At 46.2% G+C, this 13,474-nt stretch overlaps 1 protein-coding gene across 1 annotated transcript in view; it reads right to left on the bottom strand.

Annotated features, from left to right (window-relative positions):
* Nucleotides 1-9,864, bottom strand: part of LOC126522239 (thiol S-methyltransferase TMT1B-like) — a 28,261-nt gene extending 18,397 nt beyond the window's left edge. The window contains exon 1 of the mRNA XM_050170966.3: nt 9,392-9,864. Coding sequence (XP_050026923.2) covers nt 9,392-9,766 — 375 coding nt within the window. The 5' untranslated portion in view covers nt 9,767-9,864. The remainder of the gene's footprint in view (nt 1-9,391) is intronic.
* Nucleotides 9,865-13,474: the final 3,610 nt, after the last annotated feature.

The raw sequence follows: 13,474 nt of genomic DNA, 5'->3' as shown, positions 1-13,474 counted from the left end.
TCGTGCCCTTTCGCATAAACACTGGCGATGCGAACCCTATTCACCGACGTCCATATCGTGTTTCTGCGTCCAAGCGAGCTGCTATCCAACAGGAAGTCCAAAAGGTGCTTGCAAAGGACATTATCGAGCCTTCTTGTACTCCCTGGGCTTCTCCCGTCGTACTTGTCAAAAAGAAGGATGGCACGTGGCGCTTTTGTGTAGATTATCGCCACCTGAATAAAATCGCAAAAAACGACGTGTACCCTCTTACACGTATTGATGACACTCTAGACTGCCTGTACGGTGCCACCTATTTTTCTTCTATCGACTTGCGGTCCGGCTACTGGCAGATATCCGTCGACGACATGGACCGAGAGAAGACTGCATTTATTACCCCTGACGGCCTTTATCAGTTCAAGGTGATGCCTTTCGGTCTCTGTAACGCGCCCGCCACCTTCAAACGAATGATGGACTCTTTGCTTCAGGGGATCAAGTGGTCCACCTGCTTGTGCTATCTGGACGACGTCATCGTTTATTCGCCCACATTTGACACGCATCTAGACCGTCTTTCAGCGATTCTTGACGTGTTCCGCCGCGCCGGTCTCCAGTTGAACTCGTCAAAATGTCACTTCGCTCGCCACCATATCACCGTCTTTGGACACCTCGTGGACGCCAGAGGCGTGCGACCTGATTCGGACAAAATTCGCGCCGTTACGAACTTTCCTGTTCCGAAGTCTACCAAGGACGTTCCTAGTTTCCTAGGGCTGTGCTCTTATTTCCGGCGCTTCGTGAAGGATTTTGCGACCATCGCACGTCCCCTTACCGACCTCTCGAAGAAAGACGCCCCATTTTCTTGGGGACCTGACACTGCCGCATCTTTTTCGCATCTCACTACTCCCCTTACTACGCCTCCAATTCTAGCCCACTTCGACCCGTCGGCCTCAACGGAAGTTCGAACTGATGCCAGTGGTCACGGCATAGGAGCAGTGTTAGCACAACGCCAGCGTGGACATGATCGCGTTATAGCCTATGCCAGCCGACTTCTATCAAGGGCCGAGCACACAATTATTCAATCACAGAGCGCGAGTGCCTCACTCTTGTGTGGGCTGTTGCGAAGTTTCGTCCATACTTGTACGGACGCCCCTTCTGCGTCGTCACTGATCACCACGCGCTCTGCTGGCTATCCTCGCTTAAGGACCCCACGGGACGACTCGCTGGCTGGGCGTTACGCCTGCAAGAATATACCTTCTCCGTAATGTATTAGACGGGACGCTTGCACCAGGATGCCGATTGTTTGTCCCGCTACCCCGTCGACGAACCGGCTGATGCGGACGCCATCGCTTGCGTTTTCTCTGTGTCCCAGTCATTTGAAATCGGCAACGAGCAACGCCGCGATCCTTCATTACGAGCCCTCATCGACCATCTGGAGTCAACGCCTGGCGACCCCTCTCTCCGGATGTTTCTCCTTAAGGAGGGGACATTATACCGCCGCAATCTCGATCCACATGGCCTTGACCTTCTGCTCGTAACTCCGTCGCACCTGCGTTCGACGGTCCTCCAACAACTTCACGACGCTCCCTTGGCTGGACACTTGGGCGTCTCGCGCACATACGACCGTGTATGACGTCGATTCTTCTGGCCGGGTCTCGCCCGCTCCGTGCGGCGCTACGTTGCCGCTTGTGAGCCCTGTCAGCGCCGGAAGAAGCCCTCCATGCCTCCAGCTGGATGTCTCCAGCCGATCGACATCCCACCGGAACCCTTTTTCCGTGTTGGTCTAGACCTGCTTGGACCGTTTCCTCTCTCGGGCTCCGGAAATAAATGGGTCACCGTCGCTACTGAATATGCTACGCGGTACGCAATCACCCGAGCCCTCCCGACAAGTTGTGCTACTGACGTCACTGACTTTCTGCTCTATGACATCATTTTAGAGCACGGTGCTCCGCGCCAATTACTCACTGACCGTTGCCGCAGCTTTCTTTCGGCAGTCGTCGAGGACATCCTCCGCTCCTGCTCGACAAAGCACAAGTTCAGCACGTCCTACCACCCCCAGACCAACGGCCTCACGGAGCGCCTCAACCGGACCATCACCGACATGCTTTCAAAGTGCGTTGCGACCGACCACGACGACTGTGATCTTCATTTACCATATGTGACGTTCGCGTATAACTCATCGCGTCACGACACCGCCGGCTATTCACCATTCTACCTCCTATATGGCCGAGAACCCGCCTTGCCCTTAGACACTTCGTTGCTCTCAGCCACACGTTCAGCCGCTGAATACGCCCCCGACACGATCGCACACGCCGACCACGCGTGCCAGCTCGCCCGCACCCGTCTCGAGGCCTCGCAGGAGCATCAGAGACGCCTCTATGATTGCCACCATCGCGACGTACAATTTACTCCGGGTTCTCTGGTGCTTCTCTGGTCACCCATTCTACGTGTGGGCCTTTCCGAAAAGCTGCTGTCACGCTACACTGGCCCATACCGTGTGGTGCGACAAGTGACCGATGTCACGTATGAAGTCATCCCCGCCGACCTCTCAGCGTCATCGTCGGCTGCAAGTTACATCGTTCAAATGGCGAGACTAAAGCCATACCACGCACCTTTCACCGCGGATGTGTACATGAAGCACCGGGACGGTGCTTCTACTGCCGGGGGTGATGCTACGGAACAGCCGCCACAGTGTGGCTGCACTGAGGAGAAGGAAAATTACGGGACCTCGCTTTATATAGCGTCACCATCTTTGCCACCGTTGGTCTACGTGTAAATATATTGTAAATAGACTTGTACATCAGCTACATGTAACAATATTGTATCCACGTAATAAATCTATCAAAATAAATTAAAATGTGAACTAAAGAAAGGTTACTAGTATATTGGCAGTGACCTAATTTATCAAATGGAAGCCTAAATAGAAACCTCCAGATTGTTTTAAAGGCAATGTCTATTAATGAAACGTTGAAAACAACTCAAGCTTTTCATCGCAATCAATTTTACGACGAAGACAGGATCCCTCGGCACAGCAGAAAACTGCCAGCATTCGCAACTTTCTGCGGCGTGACATAACCAAATTATATAAATTATTAGTTCATAAGCTATTGCAACACCATCGCATACACTTGCTGACGAGCGCAGTTTACAAAATCACAGCAATAAAGTTAACATATCATGTAAGAAAGCCCACATGTAGGGAGCACGGAAAGAAAGATAGTTTATTCAGACTGAGTAAATTACTATCCATCGTTACAATTAGTTTCATGTGCCTTGCGTTGTCATTGGAATATGAACCTGGCAACGTTTAACGCTAGAACGTTATCTAGTGAGGCTAGTCTAGCAGTGCTATTGGAGGAATTAAAGGGCAGTGAATGGGATATAATAGGGCTCAATGAAGTTAGGAGGCCAAAAGAAGCATATAGAGTGCTAAAAAGCGGGCTCGTCCTGTGCTACCGGGGCTTAGCGGAGACACGAGAACTAGGAGTCGGATTCCTGATTAATAGGAATATAACTGGTAACATACAGGAATTCTATAGCATTAACGAGAGGGTGTCAGGTCTTGTGAAACTTAATAAGAGGTACAAAAGGAAGGTTGTACAGGTCTACGCCCCTACATCCAGTCATGATGACCAGGAAGTCGAAAGCTTCCATGAAGACGTGGAATCGGCGATGGGTAGAGGGAAAACAAAATACACTATACTGATGGGCGATTTCAATGCCAAGGTAGGCAAGAAGCAGGCTGGAGAAAAGGCGGTGGGGGAATATGGCAAAGGCACTAGGAATAGCAGGGGAGAGTTATTAGTAGTTTGCGGAACCGAATAATATGCGGATAATGAGTACCTTCTTCCGCAAGCGGGATAGCCGAAAGTGGGCGTGGAGGAGCCCGAACGGCGAGACTATAAATGAAATAGACATCATACTCTGCGCTAACCCTGGCATCATACCAAATGTGGACGGCCTCAGCAAGGTGAGCTGCAGTGACCATAGGATGGTAAGAACTCGAATTAGTCTAGACCTGAGGGGGGAACGGAAGAAACTGGTACATAAGAAGCCGAAGAATGAGTTAGCGGTAAGAGGTAAAATAGAGGAATTTCAGATCAAGCTACAGAACAGGTATTCGGCTTTGACTCAGCAAGAGGACCTTACTGTTGAAGCAATGAACGACAATCTTGTGGGCATCATTAAGGAGTGTGCAATAGAAGTAGGCGGTAACCCCATTAGACAGGATGCCAGTAAGCTATCGCAGGAGACGAAAGATCTGATCAAGGAACGCCAATGCATGAAAACCTCTAACACTACAGCTAGAATAGAACTGGCAGAAATTTCGAAGTTAATCAACAAGCGTAAGACAGCTGACATAAGGAAGTATAATATGAATAGAATTAGACATGCTCTCAGGAACGGAGGAAGTCTAAAAGCAGTGAAGAAGAAACCAGGAATTGGCACGAATCACATGTATGCGTTAAGAGACAAAGCCCGCAATATCATTACAAATATGGATGAGACAGTTCAAGTGGCTGAGAAGTTCTATAGAGATTTATACAGTACCTGTGGCACCCACGAAGGTTATGGAAGAGAGAATAGTCTAGAGGAATTCGAAATCCCACAGGAAACGCCGGAAGAAGTAAAGAAAGCCTTGGGAGCTATGCAAAGGGGGAAGGCAGCTGGGTAGGATCTGGGCAGATTTGTTGAAGGATGGTGGGCAGATTGTTCTAGAGAAACTGGCCACCCTGTATATGCAATGACTCATGACCTCGCGCGTACCGGAATCTTGGAAAAACGCTAACATAATCCTAATCCACAAGAAAGCGGACGCCAAAGACTTGAAAAATTATAGACCGATCCGCTTACTGTCAGTTGCCTGTAAACTATTTACTAAGGTATTCGCAAATAGAATCAGGAACACCTTAGACTTCTGTCAAGCAAAGGACCAAGCAGGATTCCCTAAAGGCTGCTCAACAATAGACCACATTCACACTATCAATATCTGATAGAGAAATGTGGGGAATATAACCAACCTTTATATATAGCTTTCATTGATTACGAGAAAGCGTTTGATCCTGTCGAAAGCTCGACCGTCATGGAGGCATTACGGAATCAGGGGGTAGACGAGCCGTATGTAAAAATACTGAAAGATATCTATAGCGGTTCCACAGCCACCGTAGTCCTCCATAAAGAATGCAACAAAATCCCAATAAAGAAAGGCGTCAGGCAGGGAAACACAATCTCTCCAATGCTATTCACAGTGTGTTTACAGGCGGTATTCAGAGACCTCAACTGGGAAGAATTGGCGATAAAAGTTAATGGAGAATACCTTAGTAACATGCGATTCACTTATGATATTATCGTGATTAGTAACTCAGCGGACCAATTGCAATGCATGCTCACTGATCTGGAGAGGCAAAGCAGAAGAGTGGGCCTAAAAACTAATCAGCAGAAAACTATAGTAATGTTTAACAGTCTCGGAAGAGAACAACAATTTACAATAGGTAGCCGGGCACTGGAAGTGGTAAGGGAATACATCTGCTTAGGGCAGGTAGTGACGGCGCATCCGGATCAGGAGACGGAAATAATCAGAAGAATAAGAATGGGCTGGGGTGCGTTTGGCAGGCATTCTCAGATCATGAACAGCAGGTTGCCATTATCCCTCAAGAGAAAAGTGTATAATAGCTGTGTCTTACCAGTACTCACCTACGGGGCCGAAACTTGGAGGCTTACGAAAAGGGTTCTACTTAAATTGAGGACGAGGCAGCGAGCTATGGAAACAAGAATGATGGGTGTGACGGTAAGGGATATGAAAAGAGCAGATTGCGTGAGGGAACAAACGCGAGTTAATGACATCTTAGTTGAAATGAAGAAAATGAAATGGGCATGGGCAGGACATGTAATGAGGATGGAAGATAACCGATAGTCATTAAGAGTTACGGACTGGATTCCAAGGGAAGGGAAGCGTAGCAGGGGGTGGCAGAAAGTTAGGTGGGCGGATGAGATTAAGAAGTTTGCAGGGACGACGTGGACACAATTAGTACATGACCGGGGTTGTTGGAGAAGTATGGGAGAGGCCTTTGCCCTGCAGTGGGCGTAACCAGGCTGATGATGATGATGCCCTGCGTTTACGCTTGCGAAAAATATTGAATTCCTAAGTACCACAGAAAAAAATTCGCAGTTTCGCCCGAAAGCCTAAGGAATGATCCCGGTAGCAATGTGTAGCGTGGCGCTCGAGCTCTTTAGGCGGGTGATGTAACTATACACGGGTGCGACGTGCCACGACGCCAGCATGCAAGGCGATTCCTGCTAGGCAAATGGTGCAGCGACCTCACCACTATCAGGCGTCTCCAAACGCTGGCGTGCTGAGCGCCGCCAGTGGCGTTTCCAGACGATGCACCTCGACGGTGCCCAAGATGACAACGGCGGGCAACCGTTGCCGCTAGTCGGTGCACAGTGAAATATCAATTAACGGTACACCACATGCATGTCTGCCATTCAGAGCAGAGCATACACAACATCATCATCATCATAGTCATCATCATCATCATCATCATCATCATCAGCCTAGTTACGCCCACTGCAGGGCAAAGGCCTCTCCCATACTTCTCCAACTACCCCGGTCATGTACTAATTGTGGCCATGTTGTCCCTGCAAACGTCTTAATGTCATCCGCCCACCTAACTTTCTGCCGCCCCCTGCTACGCTTCCCTTCCCTTGGAATCCAGTCCGCGACTCTTAGTGACCATCGGTTATCTTCCCTCCCCATTACATGTCCGGCCCATGCCCATTTCTTTTTCTTGATTTCAACTAAGATGTCGTTTACCCGCGTTTGTTGCCTCACCCAATCTGCTCTTTTCTTATCCCTTAACGTTACACCCATCATTCTTCTTTCCGTAGCTCGTTGCGTCGTCCTCAATTTCAGCAGAACCCTTTTCGTAAGCCGCCAGGTTTCTGCCCCATATGTGAGTACTGGTAACACACAGCTGTTGTACACTTTCCTTTTGAGGGATAGTGGCAACCTGCTGTTCACGATTTGAGAATGCCTGCCAAACGCACCCCAACCCATTCTTATTCTTCTGGTTATTTCAGTCTCATGATCCGGATCCGTGGTCACTACCTGCCCTAAGTAGATGTATTGCCTTACCACTTCCAGTGCTTCGCTACCTATCGTAAACTGCTGTTCTCTTCCGAGACTGTTAAACAATACTTTAGTTTTCTGCAGATTAATTTTCAGACCCATCCTTCTGCTTTGCCTCTCCAGGTCAGTGAGCATGCATTGCAATTGGTCTCCTGAGTTACTAAGCAAGGCAATATCATCAGCGAATCGCAAGTTGCTAAGGTATTCTCCATAAACTTTTATCCCCAATTCTTCCCACTCCAGGCCTCTGAATACCTCCTGTAAACATGCTGTGAATAGCATTGGAGATATCGTATCTCCCTGTCTGACGCCTTTCTTTATAGGGATTTTGTTGCTTTCTTTGTGGAGGACTACGGTGGCTGTGGAGCCGCTATAGATATCTTCCAGTATTTTTACATATGGCACATCTACACCCTGATTCCGTAATGCCTCCATGACTGCTGAGGTTTCGACTGAATCAAACGCTTTCTCGTAATCAATGAAAGCTATATATAAGTGGTTGGTTATATTCTGCACATTTCTCTATCACTTGATTGATAGTGTGAATATGGTCTATTGTTGAGTAGCCTTTACGGAATCCTGCCTGGTCCTTTGGTTGACAGAAGTCTAAGGTGTTCCTGATTCTATTTGCGATTACCTTAGTAAATACTTTGTAGGCAACGGACAGTAAGCTGATCGGTCTATAATTTTTCAAGTCTCTGGCGTCCCCTTTCTTATGGATTAGGATTATGTTAGCGTTCTTCCAAGATTCCGGTACGCTCGAGGTTATGAGGCATTGCGTATACAGGGTGGCCAGTTTCTCTAGAACAATCTGACCACCATCCTTCAACAAATCTGCTGTTACCTGATCCTCCCCAGCTGCCTTCCCCCTTTGCATAGCTCCTAAGGCTTTCTTTACTTCTTCTGGCGTTACCTGTGGGATTTCGAATTCCTCTAGGCTATTCTCTCTTCCACTATCGTCGTGGGTGCCACTGGTACTGTATAAATCTCTATAGAACTCCTCAGCCACTTGAACTATCTCCTCCATATTAGTAACGATATTGCCGGCTTTGTCTCTTAACGCACACATCTGATTCTTGCCTATTCCTAGTTTCTTCTTCACGGTTTTTAGGCTTCCTCCGTTGCTGAGAGCCTGTTCAATTCTATCCATATTATAGTTCCTGATGTCCGCTGTCTTACGCTTGTTGATTAACTTAGAAAGTTCTGCCAGTTCTATTCTAGCTGTAGGATTAGAGGATTTCATACATTGGCGCTTCTTGATCAGATCTTTCGTCTCCTGCGATAGCTTACTGGTTTCCTGTCTAACGGCGTTACCACCGACTTCTATTGCGCACTCCTTAATGATGCCCATGAGATTGTCGTTCATTGCTTCAACACTAAGGTCCTCTTCCTGAGTTAAAGCCGAATACCTGTTCTGTAGTTTGATCAGGAATTCCTCTAGTTTCCCTCTTACCGCTAACTCATTGATTGGCTTCTTGTATACCAGTTTCCTTCGTTCCCTCCTCAAGTCTAGGCTAATTCGAGTTCTTACCATCCTGTGGTCACTGCAGCGTACCGTGCCGAGCACGTCTACATCTTGAATGATGCCAGGGTTCGCGCAGAGTATGAAGTCGATTTCATTTCTAGTCTCACCATTCGGGCTCCTCCACGTCCACTTTCGACTAACCCGCTTGCGGAAAAAGGTATTCATTATCCGCATATTATTCTGTTCTGCAAACTCTACTAATAATTCTCCTCTGCTATTCCTAGAGCCTATGCCATATTCCCCCCCCCTGACTTGTCTCCAGCCTGCTTCTTGCCTACCCTGGCATTGAAGTCGCCCATCAGTATAGTGTATTTTGTTTTGACTTTACCCATCGCCGATTCTACGTCTTCATAAAAGCTTTCGACTTCCTGGTCATCATCACTAGATGTAGGAGCGTAGACCTGTACAACCTTCATTTTGTACCTCTTATTAAGTTTCACAACAAGACATGCCACCCTCTCGTTAATGCTATAGAATTCCTGTATGTTACCAGCTATTTCCTTATTAATCAGGAATCCGACTCTCAGGTGGTTATAGTGTTTGCGCACTATGTCCGCGCGAGCAGTGGTAGCGCTGCCCTCTTTTTCACCACCGAGGCGAGTTATTCCAGCGGTACTCCTCAAGCCAAGTCCGCGTCTCCAATGACCTAATGCGCAAGGCATAAGCGGCGCATGCGCCGTCAACCGGACAACGCAATAACGGGGGCGACGGTGCGCATGCACATCGAGCCGGCCTACAATCGTTGTCGAAATAACAAGCAGCCATACCTTGGGGTTCCTTCGGAGTTGCCTGAGAAACGCGGAACCAAACTCCACATTTGGATCGACGTTGGTGTATTTGATGGCGCGGGTGATGTGCTCGAAGTTGCCACCCAGTCCAGCTCCAATCTCGAGCACTCTGATTGCGCCCTCTTGTCGGAGCTGTGAGTCGCGTGACTTAAGGGACTGCAGAGGCTTCAGGGCGCAGCGCCGAGAGTTTGAGAATGCTTCGGACCAGATGGTAATCACTTCCCAGAAAAACGTGACAAAGAACAACTCACGTATTTTGCGTGACCAAAGTAAAAGCGGGAGGAAGATGAGCCCTAACGACAGCGTTGACACAATGCATAGCCACCCCAACACACGCCTGAAAAGAGAGGTCATGAGTATTCAACCGACTTTTAGGCGGCGAAAGTCAGCGTTGGGCTGGACAACGAAATTCAGACATTTATACGCGATGAGCGTGAAAAACAGAATGCCTGCGGCAGGTCTCACGTTGTGCAATACGGCTGTCAGTATGCCACAATGGTAACCGTGAGGGACGGATTAATGCATCTTGCTTCTGCGCCAACGTCAGCTGCTTAGATGCCGTAGCTGAATGAGTCTGCCGATTAAATGACGTGGCTTTGCATTAGTCATAGCCTGGAGATTCTTCCGTCAAATAAGCTGTCAGTTGCACTGACGTTGCCATCATTGCGGCCAGCAACCTTTCTTTGTCAACTGCAGGACGTAGCCCCTTGCAGCTGGTCGCCAGTTAACCGCCAATGTCATCCTATGCTCGCAAATATCCAAACCTCATCACTCTTTTACATTGTCTGACGTTTTTGAATGGGATTTCTGTCAATATGCCACGACAGTTTTTTTGTGCTAAATGTGGGTCAGTTATACTGGTGCTAATGTTCTCTCACACCCGTCAATCTTCTCATTCTAGATAACAAAAAAAGCAATAAATGCGGATCTCGTTCAGATACTAGGTTTTCCATTATGTGGAGCAGTGACAGTAGTTACAGTGCATTTTGTTCTTGAACTTGTAAGTAGTAAGTGAAATGATAATAACAATAACAAAGGTACTGAAGAAACTCTGATAAGTTACTAAGCGCTCAGCATACTTAAATTCCTAAAATACTACTGATCGGTATGGTTATATGAGGGCCAAACTAATTATATACGTTGATGAGCTGTAATGTAGGTCATTGAAGCATATCTGCAATCAGTTTTTGGTCACATGTACTTTTCCAGAAGGCGTGAAAACTGCTGAAGCAGTAGTCATCAACAAAATTGGCTCTAGCAATGTTTTGAAGAACTGTCCAGCTACTTTCGCGCTCCATTTCTTTTCGAAAATCATAGAGTTTACCATACAATCAAGATTAAACAACTTTCTCGATGAGTGGTAAATACTTACAAGGAAACTAGTTCGTTTGCGTAAAAAAATCTACAGGAATGGTGCTAATAATAATTAAAAACAATAATATTGACAACAAACAGTACAACCTACCAATATTTCTGGAGCTTAAAACGCCGTATGTAAACGATGTATGTAAAATGATTCCTTCAAGCAGGTTGTTTTGCTTCATAAACTTCCATAATGTTGCATCCCATGTATGGGACTGCATCAATTACATGGTTATCTATACGACAGGGCGCAGTGCAGTTGTTTAAACAACTACAGTTCCCGTTTGCAGCCCCAAAAATATACAGTACGGCAGGGCGGTACCCTGGGACCGCGAATTTTCATGAAGTGACGTCGTACGTGAACATCTAGTGCCTTAGATAATAATATATTTTCAAGTTATAGTGACGGTGAAGAACACAGTAGCGAGAAGTGTAAATCACGAAGCTAAATTTATTTTTTTGCCGTACCTGCACCCCCAAATCAAGTGACATTGGAAGCCCCCTGATAGTCACGAGTGCAGTCGACGATCGTCGAAATATGATCTAGAGGTCAAGCGTATAGGCTTTTATACACGGCTTGTCCAAGATTCCAGCGTAACCGCTGCACACTAAGAAAAAAATGGTATCCCTTACTCTTTTCGAATAGTCTGGACTCGCCACGTATGCGATACACTTTGGGGAAGACACCCCAACTCCTTTTGGCAGAGAATTCCGAGTCTATCTATGCTGTATACAAGGTGGTTCCTTAACTCCTCACACAATAGTCATTTACCCTATGTTTTAGTAGTCACCTGGACCCTCTCGAAAGGGTTGCAAGACTACTGCTTAGGGAGTCCCTTAACTATTTTAGATGAGTCAGACAACTCATGATAAATGGTCACGTGACCACTGCTGATGGAAAATTATTACCCAGAGCGCACACTAATTACAAGGACGAAGAAGAGAGACCAAACACATGCGCTGACTCACGACTAAATATTAATTGCCTTTAAACAGCCTTACAATAGGAAAACTCACATGCGTAAACCCGAGCACCATACGTTTCCTCAACCAAATGCGAAACAAGAAAGGCGAGCGCAAGTCTATCACATTTGGCCACCCATTGCGCAGTTTGCAGTTGCAAGCCCATATTTGATCGCACACGCGTAATCTGCACAAACAACAATGAAAAGGCCCGCCTCATTTCAGAGGCCTACCTAATCAACAAATGTGGTGACAGGTGCGTAAGCTAGGCGTCACTCGCACTACACAACAAGGAAAAAATGTTTTTTTAGAAGCATCTAATCGTTAATATTATCCGACTTCTTGCTTTAGCACTCGCCTTTCTTGCTTCCCTTTCGGCTGAGGAAATGTATGGTGCGCGCGTGTACGTATGTTTGAGTTCTATTTATAAGGCTGTGCAAATGCAATAAACCTTTAGTCGTGAGTCAGCGCTCGTGTTTGGTATCTCTTCGTCCTTCTTATTAGTGCGGGCTGTAAGTAATAATAGTACCGACTCGCCCAGCTAGCTGTACTGCCGCGCTGATGGATTCGGGTAACTATTCTTGATGAATCTGATGACTCCAGCAGTTTGTGACAAGTTACCCTTAGTGTGTCGTGCAGGAGTCTTGCAAATACAGTAAAGTAACTAATCTATGTAATTCATTCAACTCTTAGCTGGCAATGTCGAGCCGTTTTTCAATATGAGTCAGAAACTTTTCCTGATAGTGTAAACAGACTTCTCAAAATGACTGTTGTTAGAAGGCAACATAGAATAATGAAGAGTTCATAGCAAACTTGCCAAAAAGGACATGGCAGGTTAGCAGCAAAAAGCGAATAGTTTATCACTCCCTGTTATTGCCTTCTGGAAGTGTCAAATGTATCAGTCAGCAGAGAATCACTATGAACGAAAGAGAGTTCTCTCCACTATTAAACTGGAATCAATAGACAACCGAGCAAGACAGTCTTAAATAAACATCCAATATGCACCTTGCAGCTGTAGTTCTCTCCACTATTAAACTGGAATCAATAGCCAACCAAGCAGGACAGTTTTAAATAAACATCCAATATGCACCTTGCAGCTGCATATGCATGAAATTGCAGTGCCACTCAGAACCATATTGCCACCCCTAAATAGTATGTAATTCATGCAAAAGTTCCATTCACCACTGCTCAAGTCTCCTATAATATGTTAAAAGGTTGAAAAGGTAAACGTATCTCACTGTTCTCACAGACGTATCTTTATTTACAACCTGCGACTTAACCTCCTCAGTAAATAAAGTACACATAACATGTAAAAAAGGGCTACACTCACGTAAAAAGGAGACCCTAATAAAGAAATGCAATAACCACAATACTACAACTTAGATAACATAATCCATGCATAATAACATGCTTGCTGAAAGCAACTGGTTGGGAATTGATAACCAAATTTAACTGTGAAAACAGCAGTCTTGCCTAATGGTACACTTGTTAGCACATTCCCCACACAACTCGTGCATGTTTCAAAGCTTGAGATGAAAACTGATCTGAAACACACAATAAGTAGCTCCGCATCGATTTTATTCTTTCATACAATGTGCAACGGTGCCTAAAAGCTTCATAACATACAATATTACAAACAGTAATGCAGGAATATTTATACTAATCATTCTATTTATGCTGACAAACATATTTTTTTTTTCAAGACTAAGTATAAAAGCTGACACTGACAATTCGACA

This window comes from Dermacentor andersoni, chromosome 6 (genome assembly GCF_023375885.2).
Source record: "Dermacentor andersoni chromosome 6, qqDerAnde1_hic_scaffold, whole genome shotgun sequence".
NCBI lineage: Eukaryota > Metazoa > Arthropoda > Arachnida > Ixodida > Ixodidae > Dermacentor > Dermacentor andersoni.
This window is presented reverse-complemented; position numbering and strand designations above follow the sequence as displayed.